The sequence below is a fragment of the Salvelinus alpinus genome, chromosome 6 (assembly GCF_045679555.1).
Source record: "Salvelinus alpinus chromosome 6, SLU_Salpinus.1, whole genome shotgun sequence".
In the NCBI taxonomy this organism is placed as follows: Eukaryota; Metazoa; Chordata; class Actinopteri; order Salmoniformes; family Salmonidae; genus Salvelinus; species Salvelinus alpinus.
This window is the reverse complement of record NC_092091.1, coordinates 33213882-33234724: the sequence shown is the minus strand read 5'-3', so window position 1 is coordinate 33234724 and position 20843 is coordinate 33213882. Positions and strand designations below refer to the sequence as shown.

Here is a 20843-nt window from a genome sequence, read left to right as displayed (position 1 = left end):
AACAGACAAGGTAGAGTGCAGGACAGGAGCAAATCCGTCCTTTGCTAAAAATGCGCCCCCTATTCCACTCACCCCGTCTTTCTCTCTCCGTCTAATTTCTATAAAGCTTTCTTTATAGCAGTTCTACACTGAGCTAGGTTTACTATAAATCTTGCCAGTAGTTAGACTGGGATTACCTTGGGTGACCTCTCTCCTGTCTCTCAGTTTTACTACAGTTCACTATTAAAGCCAAGCTAGAAGTACAGTCATAATCCCTAGTATGCAAACAAGCATAAAGAAGCCACTGGTATTCAGCAGATGTCTCCTACTCTCCTAACTTCCTTGACCGTCCATTGTTTGGAGTCCTGTATGGAGATGGTCCTTTCTTTCCTCTCCCTCATTTTTCTCTCTCTCCTCTCTCTCTCCTTTCTTTCCTCTCTCCAGACAGTGTTTTCTAAAGAGAGGACTGTACAAATCCGTTAGATACGGCTCAAAGCAGCGACTGAAGGCTATAAATTGAATCCAATTGTATTGGTCACATACACATGTTCAGCAGATGTTATTGTGGGTGTAGCGAAATGCTTGTGCTTCTAGCTCCGACAGTGCAGTAATATCTAACAAGTAATATCTAACAATTTCACAACATATACTCAATACACACAAATCTAAGTAAGGAATGGAATTAAGAATACATATATAGACGAGCGATGTCAGAGCGGCATGGACTAAGATACAGTAGAATAGTATAGAATGCAGTATATACATATGAGATGAGTAATGCAAGATGTGTAAACATTATTAAAGTGACTAAGATACAGTAAAATAGTATAGAATACAGTATATACATATGAGATGAGTAATGCAAGATGTGTAAACATTATTAAAGTGACTAAGATACAGTAAAATAGTATAGAATACAGTATATACATATGAGATGAGTAATGCAAGATATGTCAACATTATCAAAGTGACTAATGTTCCATTTCTTAAAGTGGCTAGTGATTTCTAGTCTATGTCTATAGGCAGCAGCCTCTAATATGCTAGTGGTGGCTGTTTATTAACAGTCTGATGGCCTTGAGATAGAAGCTGTTCTTCAGTCTCTCGGTCAGGCAGACCGCCCCACCCTCTGGAGAGCCTTGCGGTTGCGGGCGGTGCAGTTGCCGTACCATGCGGTGATACAGCCCGACAGGATGCTCTCAATTGTATATCTGTAAAAGTTTGTGAGGGTTTTAGTTGCCAAGCCCACTTACCTCTATAGAAACCTGTAATGCATTTAGCCTCTGTAGAACATTTTAACAAGCCTTAACAACCTTTAACAATGGTGAGGAGCAGAGGGTGGGTGGAAGGTGGAGGATGGCTACAAAGAGGAGGTATGTGGCCTGGGTATAAATATCCCCCTCCCTCACACTGATTACAGGCAGGCCTTCATTGTTCTTAGTGGTCCTCCAGGGCACACCTCTAAGTTAGACCACACAAAAGGACAAATCATGCGTGTGTGTGTGTGCTGTGCATTTCTCCACTCTATCCCACTCTAAATGCCAATGGATGCTTCCATGTCCGCGAGGGTGCGCCGGCCTATCTACTCCTCGGGGGTCCAATGGCCTATATCTCACATCCCAGCCAAAAAAACTCTGTGGATGTGGCTTTAATTATGCAGTCAGTGGAGTGGGAGAATGAGACCCAATACTTGAACACAAACTGCCAGCAAGTCTTCTATATCAAAGTCATTCCAGTGCAGAATGGATTACCCTTTAGAGTCCACACAGACCGAGGCCCTTACCATCATATGGGACCCATCTTATGGAGGAAAATGAGAACAGAGAGAGGAGGAAGGAGGGAATAAAGAAAGGAGGAAAGAATATAGAAGGAAGAGAAAGGGAATAGAGAGAGGAGGAAGGGCGGAATAGAGGAAGTGACCACTAGACCGTGAAGGATAATTGCCCTCGATAACCCCAGTGGGAAAAAAAGAGAGAAGTGCCTCACACTCTGGTGAGACCCTCTAAGCAGACAGTAAGTGCCTCTGCCAGACCCAGAAGCTCTGGTTGTATTATTCTAAACAGCTGGAGTGAACTGGTGTTTGTATTGTTATTATGAGCTGTACAGTGAATGAAAGGTATTGTGGTTTGAATGGGGCTCTGGGTTGTGGCTGCTTTGTCTCTCAGCCTGCTCTCTGGCCAGGGATGAAATGTCAACTCGTCCAGATACTGCCTCATTTACATCTCACAGAATGGAGGGATGAAAATAGAAATGTTTGCGTGGAAATAGTGTGTTGGTGGTGAAATGAAAATCAAATGGAGAAATAAATCCAATCGCTCTCCTTTTGACATGTATATTATCTCAGTAAACTGGGAGGAAGCCCAGTACAGAGAGAAATAGAGAGAATGAGAAAGAGAGAGCGAGAAAGACAGAAAGACAGAGAGCGATAATGAGAGAGTCCAAGAGGGAGAGAAAGCCAGGTGAAAGTGAGAGAAAGAGTGCAAGTGAGAGAAAGAGAGAGACTGAAAGAATGAGAGAAAGAGCTAGAGAAAGAGCAAACGAAAAAGAAGCGGCCAAAGAGAACGACTGGTGAGTAAGAAAGATAGGAAGAGAGGGAGCGAAGAAGATGAGAGAGACCAAAAGAGACAAGAGAGTCAGAATATCTAAATGGAACATCACAGCTAGATAACTGCTGTTTTCACCTTGTGGATTGTGGATCGATTGGCTCAGTATAATCAATATCTCCAGTCCTTGAGCCCAACATCCAGCCCAGCAAGGTCAAAGTTAATTACCATGGCAATCCGAGACACCATGTTAAATTACAGTAGTGGTAGTTAGTGGCGACAGCCTCATTTTAAAGTGTCTGATGTAGGTGTAAAGGTACCTCACAGAGGACCTGACCTCCTCTCACTCCGCCTTAGCCTCTCTCACACACTTCCCTAACACACACAAACCCCTGGCGGACTCTCTTCCACACACTCCTCACTAAACCAGTGTTATTCTGTCTTTCCACAGAAGAAGGAGTGGACGTGGGATGAGAGTAAGATGATGGTAATGCAGGATCCCATTTACAGGTAAGACTTCCCTCTTCAACACCATCTTACAGCAGTAATTTTGTCCCAACAGAGGGCATGTCAGGTCAAGGCGGGGCCTAGGTGATTGCTATGGTGACAGCTAGTGTCGTAACTAGGGCTGTTGCGGTGACCGTATTACCGCCACACCGGCGGTCACGAGTCATGAATGCAGTCAAATTCCACATGACCTTTAGTCACGGTAATTGTGCTTCTCCAAGCTCTGATGCTGCTGCTGGTCATTAGCATGCTACCAAACTTGATAACTGCCTGATACTCAGCACTCCATTGTCCCTCTAATCACTCTGACATCAACTCAAATATTTTTGAAAATCGAATCAAACACATCATGAGAGCCCATGAGCTCATGTTGAGCAACATTTCTACAGGCTATGCAATTGTGGGAGATAACAGAGTTAAGGCCACTAATAAAAAGAGGACGATCCCATCAGCTTGCCAAAGGCTAGGCCTACTATATTTATTTCTCAACTTTCCTAATATTAAGCACATTGCTCCACTTTACAACAGGAGTATAGACTACCTGACTGGCATGAAAATTAACCACGGGGAAAAGCGTCCTCCATTCTCTATTTAAGTGCATAGATTTGGTATTTGGTATTTTATTAGGATCCCCATTAGCTGTTGCAAAAGCAGCAGCTACTCTTCCTGGTGTCCACAGAAAACATGAAACATAATACAGAATTACATAATACAGAACATCATTAGACAAGAACAGCACAAAGACAGAACTACATTAAAAATAAAAGGCACACGTAGCCTACATATCAATGCATAAACACAAACTATCTTGGTCAAATAAGGGAGAGGCGTTGTGCCGAGAGGTGTTGCTTTATCTGTTTTTTGAAACCAGGTTTGCTGTTTATTTCATCAATATGAGATGGAAGGAAGTTCCATGCAATTAGGGCTATATATAATAGTGTACGCTTTCTTGAATATGTTCTGGTTTTGGGGACTATGAAAAGACCCCTGGTGGCATGTCTGGTGTGTGTGTCAGAGCTGTGTGTAAGTTGACTATGCAAACAATTTGGGATTTTCAACACATGAATGTTTCTTATTAAAAGAAGAAGTGATGCAGTCAGTCTCTCCTCAACTCTTAGCCAAGAGAGACTGGCATGCATAGTATTATATCAGCCCTCTGATTACAATTAAGAGCAAAACATGCCGCTCTGTTCTGGGCTAGATGCAGCTTAACTATGTTTTTCCTTGCAGCACTGGACCACACGACTGGACACTAATCAAGTTTAGGCAAAACTAGAGCCGGCAGAACTTGCTTTTTGGTAGTGTGGTGTCAAAAAATGACGCTGCCTCTGTTTCGATACAGGTGCATGATAATGATCCATTCTGAATCAAAACAAATGTCACACATACAGTTCCAGTCAAAAGTTTGGACACACCTACTAATTCCAGGGTTTTTCTTTATTTTTACTATTTTCTACATTGTAGAATAATAGCAAACACATCAAACTATGAAATAACACATATGGAATCATGTAGTAACCAAAAAAGTGTTAAACTAATCTAAATATATTTGAGATTTGAGATTCTTCAAAGTAGCCACTCTTTGCCTTGATGACAGCTTTGCACACTCTTCAATCTACACACAATACCCCACAATTACAAAGTAAAAAGAGAAATACCTAATTTGCATAAGTATTCAGACTCGAAATTGAGCTCATCCTGTTTCCATTGATCATCCTTGAGATGTTTCTACAACTTGATTGGAGTCCACCTGTGGTAAATTCAATTGATTGGACATGATTTGGAAAGGCACACACCTGTCTATATAAGGTCCCACTGTTGACAGTGCAGGTCAGAGCAAAACATGAGGTCGAAGAAATTGTCCGTAGAGCTCCGAGATAGGATTGTGTCGAGGCAGAGATCTGGGAAAATACACCAAAACATTTCTGTAGCATTGAAGGTCCCCAAGAACACAGTGGCCTCCATCATTCTTAAATTGAAGAAGTTTGGAACGACCAAGACTCTTCCTAGAGCTGTCCACCCTGCCAAACTGAGAAATCGGGGGAGAAGGGCCTTGGTCAGGGAGGTGACCAAGAACCCGATGGTCACTCTGACAGAGCTCCAGAGTTCCTCTTTGAAGATGGGAGAAAGGCCTTTATGGTAGAGTGGCCGGACAGAAGCCATTCCTCAGTAAAAGGATAATGACAGCCCGCTTGGAGTTTGCCAAAAGACATCTAAAAGGATTAGAGATAGAAGATTATCTGATCTGATGAAACCAAGATTGAACTCTTTGGCCTGAATGCCAAGTGTCAAGTCTGGAGGAAACCTTGCACCACCCCTACGGTGAAGCATGGTGGTGGCGGCATCATGCTGTGGGGATGTTTTTCAGTGGCAGGGACTGGGAGGCTAGTCAGGATCAAGGGAAAGATGAACGGAGCAAAGTACAGAGAGATCCTTGATGAAAAACTGCTCCAGAGTGCTCAGGACCTCAGACTGGGGCGAAGGTTCACCTTCCAACAGGACAACGATCCTAAACACAGAGCCAAGACAACGCTGGCTTCAGGACAAGTCTCTGAATGTCCTTGAGTGGCCAAGCCAAAGCCCGGACTTGAACCTGATCGAACATTTCTGGTGGGACCTGAAAATAGTTGTGCAGTGACGCTCCCCATCCAACCTGACAGAGCTGGAGAAGATCTGCAGAGAAGAATGGGATAAACTCCCCAAATACAGGTGTGCCAAGCTTGTAGCGTCATGCCCAAGAAGATTTGAGGCTGTAATCGCTGCCAAAGGTGCTTCAACAAGGTACTGAGTAAAGAGTCTGACTACTTATGGAAATGTGATATTTCTGTATTTATTTTTAATACATTTGCAAACATTTCTAAACACCTGTTTTTGCTTTGTGATTATGGGGTATAGTGTATAGATTGATGAGGAAAAAACACAATGTAATCCATTTTAGAATAAGGCTGTAACGTAACAAAATGTTACGGTACATTTTGTGTTTATGTTGTATTTTTTGTGTTTACGTTGTGTTTATGTTAATTAACGGTCAATTACTGTGAGACCGGTAGTTATTTGCTTGACTATCACCGGCTGACAAAATTTCATGACTGCCACAGCCCTATGCCTGCTTACACAGATGATGTCATACACTGTATTTAAAACAAAGACACAGGAAATGAAAGGAGCCATCCACACCTATAATAAAACTATCACGTTGTCCTTTGTCTAATGTATTCAGACCCCTTGACAAAATGTGAAAAAAAGTCGAGGGGTCAGAATACTTTCCGAATGCACTGCATTACATGGATTTATTATACTTTTTAAAATGTAGATGTTCCAACGGTCTGCATCAGTGGCTATGCGTGGAAGCCAGGAGATGCTAAATGTGTTTATGTTAATTAACGGTCAATTACTGTGAGGCAGGCAGTTATTTTCTTGACAAAATTTCATGACTGCCACAGCCCTATGCCTGCTTACACAGATTATGTCATACACTGTATTTAAAACAAAGACACAGGAAATGAAAGGAGCCATCCACACCTACAATAAAATCACATTGTCATTTGTCTAATGCAGTGGTGTAAAGTACTTGAATAAAAATACTTTAAAGTGCTACTTTAAAGTAGTGTTTTGGGGTATCTGTACTTTACTTTACTATTTATATTTTTGACAACTTTAACTTTTACTCCACTACATTCTTAAAGAAAATAATGTAATTTTTACTCCTTACATTTTCCCTGACTGTCACGCCCTGACCATAGAGAGCCCTCAGGGTTCTCTATGGTGTAATAGGTCAGGGCGTGACTATATTTCACGTGTTGTTTTGGAAGTGTCACTATCATTAAAATGTGGAACTCTACTCACGCTGCGCCTTGGTCCAATTATTCATATGACGGTCGTGACAGAATATCCCACCAAGTCAGGACCAAGCAGCGTGCCCAGGAGGTGAAGGAGAGTTGGTCATGGGAAGAGATACTAGGTGGATGCGAGACCCTTCCTTGGCGGGAGTCGCCGAGGAGTAAAGGAGGACAGCGACGACGCCGGGGTCCGCGGCCACAAACATCCCAAGGGCAACCCAAAGATTTGTTTTTGGGGGGGGGGGGGGGGGCACAAGGGGCGGTCAGCCGAGCCGAGCCGAGAGTCAGAGACCGTCTGGGAGTCGATGGAGCAGTTTGAGGAGGGATATCGGAGAGAGATGTTGGCTAGGAGTATGCTGCAGTGCAGGCGTTTTGAGGAGCGTGTCATCAGTCCGGTGTAACCTGGGCCGGCTCCACGCACCAGGCCTCCAGTGCGCCTTCCCAGCCCGGTACGTCCTGTGCCGGCTCCCCGCACTCGCCCTGAAGAGCGTGTCACCAGTCCGGTGCAACCTGTGCCGGCTCCACGCACCAGGCCTCCAGTGCGCCTTCCCAGTCCGGTATGTCCTGTGCCGGCTCCCCGCACTCGCCCTGAAGAGCGTGTCACCAGTCCGGTGCAACCTGTGCCGGCTTCACGCACCAGGCCTCCAGTGCGTCTCCCCAGCCCGGTACATCCTGTGCCGGCTCCCCGCACTCGTCCACCAGTGTGTGTGTACAGTCAGGAGTCTCCAGCGACGCTTCACAGTCCAGAGCTTCCAGCGACGGTTCACAGTTCAGAGCTTCCAGCAATGGTTCACGGCCCGGAGCTTCCAGTGACGGTCCACGGCCCGGAGCTTCCTGCGCCGGTGCCATGGCTGGAGCCTTCCACTGCGCCGATGCCCAGTCCAGGCACAGTGTCCAGTCCCGCTCCATGGTCGGAGCCTTCCTCTGTGCCGGTGCCCAGTCCAGGCACGGCATCCAGTCCTGCTCCATGGCCGGAGCCTTCCTCTGCGCCGGTGCCCAGTCCAGGCACGGCGTCCAGTCCCGCTCCATGGCCGCGGAGCCTTTTTCTACACCGGTGCCCAGTCCGGGCACGGTGTTCAGCCCGGCTCCATGGCCGGATCCGCGGTCTGAGCGGGTGCTACGTCCCGCACCGGAGCCACCACCGACGCTAGTTGCCCACCCTAACCCTCCCATCTAGTTTCAGGTTTTGCGGTCGGAGTCCGCACCTTTGGGGGGGGTACTGTCACGCCCTGACCATAGAGAACCCTTGGGGTTCAGGGCGTGACTAGGTCAGGGCGTGACTAGGGGGGTTTCTAGGTATTATATTTCTATGTTGGTGTGTGTGTATGGTTCCCAATTGGAGGCAGCTGATAATCGTTACCTCTATTTGGGGATCATACTTAGTGTGTCCTTTTTCCCACCTGCTATGGGGGATATTGTTTTGTATGAGTGCCTATGTGCTCTACGTATTTCACGATCGTTATATCTTTGTTGTTTTGGAAGTTTCACTAACATTAAAATGTGGAACTCTACTCACTCTGCGCCTTGGTCTAATTATTCATACGACGGTAGTGACACTGACACCCAAAAGTACTCGTTACGTTTTGAATGCTTAGCAGGATAGGAAAATTGTCTAATTCATGCACTTATCAAGAGAACATCCCCGGTCATCCCTACTTCCTCTGATCTGGCAGACTTACTAAACACAAATGCTTCGTTTGTAAATTATGTCTGACTGTTGAAGTGGGCCCCTGGCTATCTGTAAATGAAAAAATAAAATAAAATCGTGCCATCTGGGTTGCTTAATATAAGGAATCTGAAATGATTTATACTTTTACTTTTACTTAAGTATATTTTAAACAAAAAACGTTTAGACTTTTACTTAAGTAGTATTTTACTGGGTGACTTTCACTATTACTTGAGTCATTTTCTTTTTAAGGTATCTTTACTTTTACTCAAGTATGACATTTGGGTACTTTTTCCACCACTGGTCTAATGTCAAAGGGATAAATATTTACAGTGTAGTAATCTCTGATTTAGTACAGATCAGGGGTAGAACAAAAGCCTCCACACCCGAACTAACTAGGAGAGGTTTTGCTACCCCTGTGACTCAAAGACTTTGTGAAGGAGACTGTTGTAGGAAGTTCTAGTGACCTTGTAGGAAGTTCATCTGTGTGTTGCGGCAGCCAGCAATCCTCTTGGCAGCGGGGTGTGGGTGTGTGTGTCTTTCAGCACTGGGATAATGAGAGACTGTGGTATTAGTCCAAATCACAGGATTACCTCTGAGGAAATGTACCAGTCCGTACCTTTTTCTTTGGAGACTGGAGTGTGTGTGTGTGTGTGTGTGTGTGTGTGTGTGTGTGTGTGTGTGTGTGTGTGTGTGTGTGTGTGTGTGTGTGTGTGTGTGTGTGTGTGTGTGTGTGTGTGTGTGTGTGTGTGTGTGTGTGTGTGTGTGTGTGTGTGTGTGTGTGTGTGTGTGTGTGTGTGTGTGTGTGTGTCATAACTGCAGAGTGGGGGCTCAAGTTCTGCTGAGGTCAAGGTTGCCAGGCAGCAGTTTCAGGCCCCTGAACAAATACACACACACACACACACACAGCGTGCATGGATTTGGAGGCTCAGACAGATTTGATGAGAAATTTGAGAAATACAGTGCAGTGTCTGAAGTATTAATCATGAGTACACACACACAGTCTGTTAAACCAATTGAGGGTGCATGCCAAAGCCAGCAAGTAACAGTTGTAGGAACAGTTGTATTCCAGTAAATCAGTTATTAGAATACTACTGGTGGCTCTGTCGTGACACTGGGCTATGACAGGAGAGGACTACAGACAAACTGTCACGACTTCCGCCGAAGTCGGCTCCTCTCCTTGTTCGGGCGGTGTTCGGCGGTCGACGTCACCGGCTTTCTAGCCATCGCCGCTCCATTTTTCATTTATCCATTTGTTTTGTCTTGTTCCCTGCACACCTGGTTTTCAATCCCAATCACACATCATATATTTATTCCTCTGTTTCCCCTCATGTCTTTGTGTGAAATTGTTTGTTTGTTACTTGTAGCCCGTATTAGGCTGGTTAGCACCGGGTCTGTGTTTGGCCCGTGTGTGTTGGTTATTTTGTACCGTTTCGTGTACTTTGGGCGTATATTGCTATTTTCATTGGATATGAATAAAGTGCGCCTATTATCACCCATCTCTGCTCTCCTGCACCTGACTTACCTTCAACCAGTAGCGCACACCGTGACACAAACTATCTAGTTACAACCCCCTGATTTATCTATTAAAATAGAGCTCTTTGACTATGCACACCAGTGGTGGGTTTTCGCTCGAAAGAAATATGCGTTATTGTGAGAGAAAAAAAACAGATCTACTGTGGTGGTGGATCTTTGATTGTCACGAGTTCCGCCGAAGTCGGCCCCTCCTTGTTCGGGCGGCATTCTGCGTTCGACGTCACCGGCTTTCTAGCCATCGCCGCTCCATTCTTCAATTATCCATTGGTTTTGTCTTGTTCCATTCACACCTGGTTTGCATTCCCCAATCACACTACATGTATTTATTCCTCTGTTCTCCCTCATGTCTTTGTGTGTAATTATTTTTTGTGTTACGTGTTGTACGCACTAGGCTAAGAGTTTGTTCTACATTGCCATACATTTATGTTGTGTGACATTTGTGCGCGCTATACACTTTGCCTTGTTGGCTGGAGGAGGTTTTTGACGCAGCTGCGTCCATCTGTATATCTCTACTGCCGTAATAAAGTGTGCTCCTGTTCACAATTCTCTGCTCTCCTGCACCTGACTTCACCACAAGTACGCACACGCCTGACATTGATGTTAAGGGGCTATTTTGCTTCCACTGTTTAAGGTAACCTAGTCAGTTGTACAACTGAAATGTGTCTTCCGCATTTAACCCAACCCCTCTGAATCAGAGAGGTGCAGGGGGCTGCCTTAATCGACATCCACGTCTTCAGCACCCGGGGAACAGTGGGTTAACTGCCTTGCTCAGGGGCAGAACGACAGATTTTTACCTTGTCAGCTCAAGGATTTGACCCAGCAACCTTTGGGTTAATGGCCCACCGCTCTAACCACTAGGCTACCTGCCGCCCCAACTGTTCTTTGTTAAGGTCAACGGCCAGTGCCAGGACATTTCAGCCAAAAACCTGGTTGCCCATGCCAGGAAGCTGAAACTTGACTGCAAGTAGATCTTCCAGCAGGACAATAACCCCAAGTACACATCACAATTCACAAAGAAATGGTTAATTGACCACAAAAATCTACATTTTGCAATGGCCATCTCAGTCGGGTTTTTGGAGCCTCACCCTCCCCACGCCGGTGTCATCAATTCCGAGCCCCGCCCGATACCGACATCAGGACAGATTTATATCCCCAACCCAATCCACTCGCATAGAATTGTTCAGAGAGCCGAACCGTGACCCGGCAAATAATGTTTTTATGGTACCAGAGTAGGCCTAGTAGGTTATTATTCCCCTCCCTGCATCAATAAATTTGTCTGCATGTCTATTCAATATTTGGATAAATTGAAACCATGCAATACATTTTGAACGATACTTTCATAATGAGATGCGGCATATCAACAACTCAAATTGTTCTGAAAAAAAGGCCTTCTAATTAGCCTTCTTAACTAATGAAAGCCTATGCAACACAACAAGCACCTAGGTTTGTAAAAAAAAATACAATTATTTTGATTTAAAATATTTTTTACCCACAATATAAGTGTTCTGAACCGTAAGTTGACCCACGGGTTGAAATAATGTTTTCATTCCAAACAAAAGCAGATTATTTTGCAGGCCAACTGCGGGGAACCACCGATATCCGGCCCAATGCAGGACTCTACATCATATATGTATTTGCTAGCAGCTAGCACAGCCTGCCTCAGGGCTACAGAGGAGAGCAGAGTGGGGGGTACTTCACGCTTGAATTTGTTATTCTGTCAGGGAGATTGAAGCTGCAAGCTGTTTTAGAACGTATAAATTGTTTGTTCTCCTGTTGTTAAGTAGTAGGTGTGTGTGTGTGTGTGTGTGTGTGTGTGTGTGTGTGTGTGTGTGTGTGTGTGTGTGTGTGTGTGTGTGTGTGTGTGTGTGTGTGTGTGTGTGTGTGTGTGTGTGTGTGTGTGTGTGTGTGTGTGTGTGTGTGTGTGCGTGCATCAGAAGCACAGAGTGGGGGCTCAAGTTCTGGCGCGTGTGTGCGTGCATGCGGGTCCTCATGTACCTCTCCGCATGGAGATATCTGCCAATTCCTCCTCAGCAATTACACTGACAAAAGGTCGGTCACACAGCAAGCATACAAAGTCAAAATGATGATTAGTGATATAGCAACCTCAGCTCTGCTGACCAGCTACTCTGCTATTTGGCATCTGTAGGCATCTATCTATGATATGGCTGGACATGGGCCAGAGGTACTGACCACTAAGTAGATCCTACACTACCCTATAGAATGCTACACACACACTTTCTCTCTGAGAGGCTGCCCTTGGAAGTTTGGAGGCTCAGGCATGCACTTACAAACAATCTATAGCAGAAGGAAAGTAACAGAGTGTTTGTGATTGGTTGGTAGCGTTCCCTCCATCAGGGACAAACAGCAACAGCAGGGTGTTCTGCTTATGCAGCCGATGTCTGAGAGCAGTCTGGTGAATCAACACACTGATGAAGACTAGAGGAACTCTGCAGACTGACTGACTGTTTGTTTTACATCACGTGCAGGGAAGGCACTACTGTATACACACACTGACCCGCAAACATCACACACACACACACACACACACATGCACATCATACACACATTCACAAACAACTCTCTCACACGCACACACACACACACACACACACATGGGTATGGACAAACGCATGTACTCAGAGAGAAACATGCCCAATTTGTACACATCATCAACAGGGGCAGGATATACAGTATATTTCTAGAACTCACTATGCCTTCCAGGAAATAGCCATCATCATCTGTCAGTCCTCTGACACACAGGTTTATATTTGATCCTGAGCTCCTGGACTTCATTCTCTTCTCTTCAAAACATTTTAAAAGCATTTGTCAAATATGTCAGCTGATATCATTATTTTATTTTATGGCTCTCTTTGTCTTCATAGATTCACTCTCTTTCTTTCTCTCTCTTTCTTTGTATCTCTCTCTCTCTCTCTCTCTCTCTCTCTCTCTCTGTAGATATATGTGTGTGTGTGTGTGTGTGTGTGTGTGTGTGTGTGTGTGTGTGTGTGTGTGTGTGTGTGTGTGTGTGTGTGTGTGTGTGTGTGTGTGTGTGTGTGTGTGTGTGTGTGTGTGTGTGTGTGTGTGTGTTTCTTTTTATATTTTCCTAATAGAGTAATTACTTTCAGATTAGCAGAGAGGAAGTGAAGGAGCTGGAACAGATTAATTCCCAGAGTGCATTGCCAGAAGCCTGCTAACATGGCTTTCCACTGGGCTACAGAAACACACACCACACACACACACACGCACACACGCGGTTTTGTTATTGTGTTTGTGGGGTTACCACACCCTGATAACAGAATTAAAGGGGTGGGTGGGGCAGTGTAGATAAATACCTTTGATCAAGCTTTGATTATTGTTCCACACTTTCTCACTAACCCTAGTCTATTGCAGTGACATACCGGAACCAGCGTGTGACGAGTAATCAGACACAGTAAGTTGTTTACAACAAAAGTACATATATCAGCGCTACGCATGTTTCAAAAGAAGTGAACATTCCACAAACAGTGGGTATCATAAGTATTCACCCCGCTTGGATTTGTTTCACATTTTGATGCGTTACAAAGTGAGATTGAAATGGATTTCTTTTTGTCAGTGATCTACACAAAATACTTCATAATGTCAAAGTTACAATAAAATTATACAAATGTTTACAAATGAATACAAATTAAAGAACTAAAATATAGTCGTTGCATAAGTATTCACCCCCTTTGTTTAGGCAAACCTAAATTAGTTCAGGAGTCAAATTTGGCTTAACAAATCACATAATAAGTTACATGGACTCACTCTGTGCACTAAATGTTTTTATGGGCCTAATAGTAAAGACATTTCATTTAACGGTAAAATGTTTTTTATTGCCTTTTAATTTGGCATGAACACAACCAGTCATGGATGTTTTCATCTTATTGTCAAACAAATCACTTCAAAAAGTAGATTACCTGAGCATGTAAGGGGTGGACTCATGTCTCATTCAGGGGTTCTGAGACCCCCGTAGTCCCCCATAATTCACAATTTGTCTGTCCCCCATACATACAACATCTGTCCCTCTTTCAAGTATTGCATTTCAAGCACAGATTCAACTACAAAGACCAGGGAGCTCATAAAGAAGGGCAGTGATTGGTAGATGGCTAACAATAACAAATCAGACATTGAATATCTTTAAGCCTGGTCAAGTTAATAATTATGCTGTGGATGATGTATTAAACCACGCAGACACAACAAATATACAGTTGTCCTTCTGAACTGAGCTGCAGGACAGGAAGGAAACTGCTCAGAGATGTCACCATGAGGCCATTGGGAACTTTAAGGAATAAACTTTTTGGCCTAAATGCAAAGCCTTATGTTTGGGGCAAATCTAACACAAGACATCAATGAGTAACTGCCTCCTTATTTTCAAGAATGCTTGGTGGCTATCTCATGTTATGGGTATGCTTGACATCGGCAAAGACTGGGAAGTTTTATCATAATAAAGTGTCATATGAAGCACATACTGTGAAATATGGCTGTGATTATATCTGAAAATCCCTGAAACTGATCAACTCTAAAAATGCCACTAGTCCATGAACCTTAACAGCCCAGTTTTACTTACCTGGCATAATTTATGGTATCTCTGTTACACGGAATGGAATAGCCACAGAACATATATCAGCTTTGTCAGTGCCTCTGCACCAACAAGTTGTTTAGTACCCTTTTTTCTCTCTCTCTCGCTCTCTCTCTCTCAATTTAAGGGGCTTTATTGGCATGGTAAACAAAGCAAGTGAAATAGATAATAAACATAATAAACAAAAGAGAAATAAATAACAAAAAATGAACAGTAAACATTACACTTCCAAAAGTATAAAGGTATTTCAAATGTCTTATGTCTATATACATTATCTCTCTCTCTCTCTCTCTCTCTCTCTCTCTCTCTCTCTCTCTCTCTCTCTCTCTCTCTCTCTCTCTCTCTCTCTCTCTCTCTCTCTCTCTCTCTCTCTCTCTCTCTCTCTCTCTCTCTCTCTCTCTTCTCTCTCTTCTCTCTATTCAATTCAAGGGGCTTTATTGGCATGGGAAACATGTGTTAACATTTCCAAAGCAAGTGAGGTAGATAATATACAAAAGTGAAATAAACAATAAAAAATTAACAGTAAACATTACACATACAGAAGTTTCAAAACAATAAAGACATTACAAATGTCATATTATATATATACAGTGTGGTAACAATGTACAAATGGTTAAAGTACACAAAGGAAAATAAATAAGCATAAATATGGGTTGTATTTACAATGGTGTTTGTTCTTCACCGGTTGCCCTTTTCTAGTGGCAACAGGTCACAAATCTTGCTGCTGTGATGGCACACTGTGGAATTTCACCCTCTCTCTCTCTCTCTCTCTCTCTCTCTCTCTCTCTCTCTCTCTCATATATATAAGCAGAGCTCCATGGATGACCTTGGAGTCACTCTCAAAGCTCTGATCACATTCTACAGCGAGTCAGTCTCATCTACAGAAGCTGGTATGGGGTTTGGGACTAGAGGCTTGGGGATCTCATCTGTGCCACACAAGCCCTTCGCTCTTTATCTGATCTTCTTACTTCTTTATCTGGCTTTTTTACTCACTGGAGACCACTCACACACACACACACACACACACACACACACACACACACACACACACAGAGACAGACAGACAGACAGACAGACAGACAGACAGACAGACAGACAGACAGACAGACAGACAGACAGACAGACAGACAGACAGACAGACAGACAGACAGACAGACAGACAGACAGACAGACAGACAGACAGACAGACAGACAGACAGACAGACAGACAGACAGACAGACAGACAGACAGACAGACAGACAGACAGACAGACAGACAGAAATCATGTGGTTGAGTTGCAGGAGAAAAAGGGAGCTCCACACATTTTTTTAAATATTGAATCTTTATTTAACTAGGCAAGCTCCACACATACACCAACACACACAGAAAACACACAGCCTAAAACTGTCCAACCCTGGGCTATGCAGTGTTATGTGTACTGCAAGCAGTCCTCTCTATGACATGACATGACTCTACTAACATCTCCATATTGTGTGAGCATGTGTTTGTCTCCCAGGGGATGAATTAGTGCAGTTTGTCGTCTGGTGGGGAGGTTTGTCTCTGTTGTTGCTTAATGGAATAGGATGCATTTTTCTGTTGAGAGCCATCATTGAGCTGTTATTCTGCTCAATATAACCTTCCACACACACACACACCCACATTGTAATTGTTATCCCCATGAAGTGTATTGAGTCACTATCAGCTCATTCCAGCTCTGACAGGATACAGTATAAACCTCAACACAAGCTGCTAGTCAATTAGGCATGGGGGGCTGTATTGTACACACACACGCACACACTGCCGCTGGCTCCGCCTCTTCAGAGTGAAGGACAGCAAACAGAGGAGGATGATAGAGATGAGTTCTTGCAGGGTATGTTTATCTCTGGGTTTGTCTGTGTTTGACACGGAGAGGGAGTAGTGTGAGAGCAGTACTGTACTACACACTCGCTCTCTCCCTCACTCCTGTCGTGTCCATCTGTCTACAGGGGTCACTTAACTGGCTTAACTGTGCATGCGTGCGTATGTGTGTCTGTGTGTGTATAAAAAAATATATTCTATACAGGTCAGAGTGATCAAAACAAAGCAGGCCTTAAGAGCAGATATTCATAGCACAAATCATACGCAGACAAACAAAACAAGCAGATCTTCATAGCCATTCTACACTAAGAGCATACGTTTAAAAACAGATATTCTTAGGTGTTTTAAAGTAAGAGCACTACAGTAGTTTATGCTCCACTGCCAGCGTATGGAGTCAGACTGTGGGCTGACACTATTCGAGTCCATCACCAGATGTGAAACGTATTTACATTCACATGTTATCTTGACAGGGGACTAAAAGAGACCAAAACAACCATTTTTTACTTTAGTTCACATCCATCTTTCATGATGTTCTTCTACACTTTAGATATTGTAACCAACTATGTAGTAAAAGTTCACTTGAATCTTTTATGATTTGATGCTTTTCCAGAGGATAAGAACAGGTTAAAACAGGTTGTAATATCCTGTCTGTAAGATATTGTGATGGCCTCACAGTGTGGTCTGTCTGTGGTTATAGTCATATCCTGTAATGAATGCTAAGAGATCATGATGCTGATATGCTGTATGTTGGCTGCCATCTCTCCTCTGCTGTCTGCGTTAATTACAGTCGAATCTGTTTGGACACACACACACACACACAGCTCTATCTGGCAGGATAGAGGGGAAAATATTGACACAATTTGGTTACTGTAAGTTACTGTATCTCTCAGAGTGTGTGTGTGATGACAGAGTTCTGCGGCCTGCAGAGCCTCGTAGCAGCTGGTTTATCTGCAGCATATTTCATAGCAGATATAAACAAAGAGTAAACAAAGGCACATCACTAAATTACTATGACATTATATCACCATATCAACCTGTTCCGCTATTAAAAGTGGTGTGTGCCTGTGTGTGTGTGTGTCTGTGTGTGTGTGAGAGGGTATCCAGATTGTCATACCATATCGACGCTGTGCCATCCCAGTATATTCAGTGATACCAGCACTGAACACAAGGGGTGCTATTTTTTTTGCAGAACAGACATCCCAGCTTATAAAGTTATACAAGTAACAAACAAAAAATAGTACCCATAGTTTGCTGCACACACAATATATATATTGGACAGGAAGGCTCTTGATCCAGGAGGGGATTCTCTGCTGTTACCAAGAGAAGCTTGATTTTGCAAGAAGCTAACCAACCAGATATCTATTAAGTTACCTAGCAAACCAAATGCAAAACTGCAGAGCATTTAGCACATTTTAGACAGTTAACTTAGTTTTTTTCAATTGTTTAAGCACAATTTTGAAAACAGGGCCCGGTTTGTCAAAACACTACACACAATTAGCACAATCCTACACCACAGTAGCACAACACTTCAGATCATTTGCAAAATGTAACACTTTTGTCAAAACTATACACGACTTCATAAAAATAATATTTTGTTACCATACGAAACACACATTTCATATGACTTCAATCTTTTTGAACCAGTTACACACTGCTGTTGCTAACCTAAAACACTTTTAGCAAGTTTAATTGTCAGTGATTAGAGTACTGTAAATGAAGTACAGAGAAAGTGCAACTATACAAACACTACACCAATGCTGCAGACTGAGGAAAATATCATTTCTCTCCATATACCCAAGTCAGTCAACATGGAGAATCACAACAAAACATGTCCCAGTTTTCGTGCTACTACAGTAGTGTGCATAACACTGTTAACTCAGCAAACAGACAAATGTAAAATACTGTATCCAGTACAGATTACAATTACAGTAAATAACAACAAACATAAAAAATAATCTGAAAAACACTGACAATATTGTACAGAAAATACTACAGTAAACATACTATACATTATCTCTTCGCCTAGCTGGATCTGGCCAGAGAATTTCATCAACATCACAAGCAATATCGTCATTAGCAAGACAACGCGGGAGGAACCGTCTTGAATGTTGAATCCATCCTTGCACAGCTGCGGCGTCGACTTGGTCACAGGCGTCCTCCATGGCCTGAATGAGGGGTACCTGAGCCTGGGGCTGGAGATCGTAAACCTTCCACCGCCATGCAGAGAAAAACTCTTCGATAGGGTTTAGAAATGGAGAGTATGGTGGAAGGTATAGTACTGTCAACTGTGGATGGTGTTGAAACCAGTTCTGGACCAAAGCAGAGCGGTGGAATGACACATTGTCCCAGATGACCGTGTATTGCATCTGGTGCATTTCATTACCTGCTCCAAAAATGCGAGAATGTGAGGTGTGTTGTAAGGGCCCATTTTGGCATGACGGAGGACAACCCCATGCTGTGAAACGGCAGCGCAAAGGGTGATGTTACCCCCACGTTGCCCTGTGGCCAATGATATTTCTGCCTCTCTTTCTTGCTTTTGTGAGGTTGATCCCTGCCTCATCAATATATATGAATTCATGCAGGATTTCCTCAACATCCATCTGCAAAACTCCCTGAAATACAGTGAAAGACAAGATTGTGTAGTTCAGGATAGGTCTAGTATACAGTCAATGTAAAAAAGTCATGTGTGCAGTATGCAACATCACAGTGCTAAAGTGAACAATACAAACCTCCACATACTCATGCTGCAGCCGTTTGACCCTCTCTGAATTCCGCTCAAAAGGCACTCGATAAAGTTGTTTCATTTGAAACTGATGTCTTTTCAGGATGCGTGCCAGTGTTGACTGAGAGACCTGATGGACATTATTGAAAATGGCATGGTCACCGATAATGTTGGCTTGTAGTTCTCTGAGCCTGATAGCATTATTGGCCAAAACCACGTTTATTATCTCTGTCTCTTGTTCTTGCGTGAATATGGGCCCCCTTCCTCCTTGTCGTTCCCGACCCTCAATCCTATGTAGAGAATAATACATGTAACTTACTGTACAATGTCACAGGAAGGGGTATCACAAGTGGTGCATACAATAAGCGTCTGATTACTGTAACTGTAGACAGATCTTCTTCTACCTGTTTTCCTGTCGAAAAGTCCTTATGACAGATGCCACTGTAGCTCTGCTAAGATTTGGCTGAACTCAGTCCAGCCTCCCTCAGCGTCAATCCGTGGTTCACAACATGGTCCACTAGTGTTGCACGAATGTCATTTGATAAGTTTGGTCCTCTTCTTCTTTGTGCACGTTCTCCTCCTGCTTCAGGTCTTCCTCGACCTCTGGCTCGGCCTCTGCCTCTTCCTCTACCTCCTTCTCCTCCTCTGTGTTCTCCTCCTCTGTGTACTCCTCCTCTGTGTACTCCTCCTCTGTGTACTCCTCCTCTCACCCTCACTCTTCTTCTGACTCCTTCCATTTTGGTTGAAGGCAGGGGAACCTACCTGCTGCATTTTTAGAGTGCTTAAACCTGATTGGTGTGTCTACAATTTAGCAATCATTTGTTTGTGCACCTGATGGCTGTGTTTAACAGATTGGCTCATAGGTGTGGTAATTTGACAGTCAGTGCTTTGAAATTGCAAGGAAGTGACATCATGATACACTTCTGTGTCTGATGTATACAAGTGTGTTTAGTGTTTTGCAAATCACTGTGTGTAATGTTTTGCAAATAGTGTGAAGCTGACAATGTGCTTACAGTTGTGCAAATCTAGCCTTGTGTTTTGCTCCTTGAGTGTAAGGTTTTGCTAATTATGGGAAAAGTTTAATTTTAGTGTGTAAGCAATCGTAAAAAACTGTAATAGTTATAAGATATCTAGCTAACAAAAATGTAGTTGTGAATTCCATACTGTAACCACAGTAAATCACCTAGGGCGTGCTGCACAACACTGAGTGACTCGCAAGGTTCCATTCTTTCTTCGTTGTGTGCTTGTAATCAAACACCATGTGATTGGAGACTACCGGTAAGCTTCATAATGAAAAATAAGGGAACAGATGAAATGAAGAACGAGATCTGCTTTATCTCCTAACGTATTGCACAAGTTGATTGCAGCTATTTACTTAGAAAGTAGCTACAATGATTCACATTTACATACACATAGTTTCAACGGTATGGACGATATTAAAAAAACATCCCGTGGCTATTTCCAAGTACCCCGGTATACGGTATACCGCCCAAGCCTGTGTGTGTGTGTGTGTTTGTGTGAGTCATCCCGGATAGCTTTGGCTGTCCTGGTCTTTGCTGCACTCTCTGTGATAATCACCACATTAGGACCTACATCACTGTTGGCATGGTGAGGCATAGT

At 43.5% G+C, this 20843-nt stretch overlaps 1 protein-coding gene across 1 annotated transcript in view; it reads left to right on the top strand.

The window, feature by feature from the left end:
* LOC139578595 (carboxyl-terminal PDZ ligand of neuronal nitric oxide synthase protein-like) overlaps positions 1-20843 on the top strand; it is a 240252-nt gene that overhangs the window by 126414 nt on the left and 92995 nt on the right. Inside the window, exon 4 of the mRNA XM_071406421.1 lies at positions 2971-3029. Coding sequence (XP_071262522.1) covers positions 2971-3029 — 59 coding nt within the window. The remainder of the gene's footprint in view (positions 1-2970; positions 3030-20843) is intronic.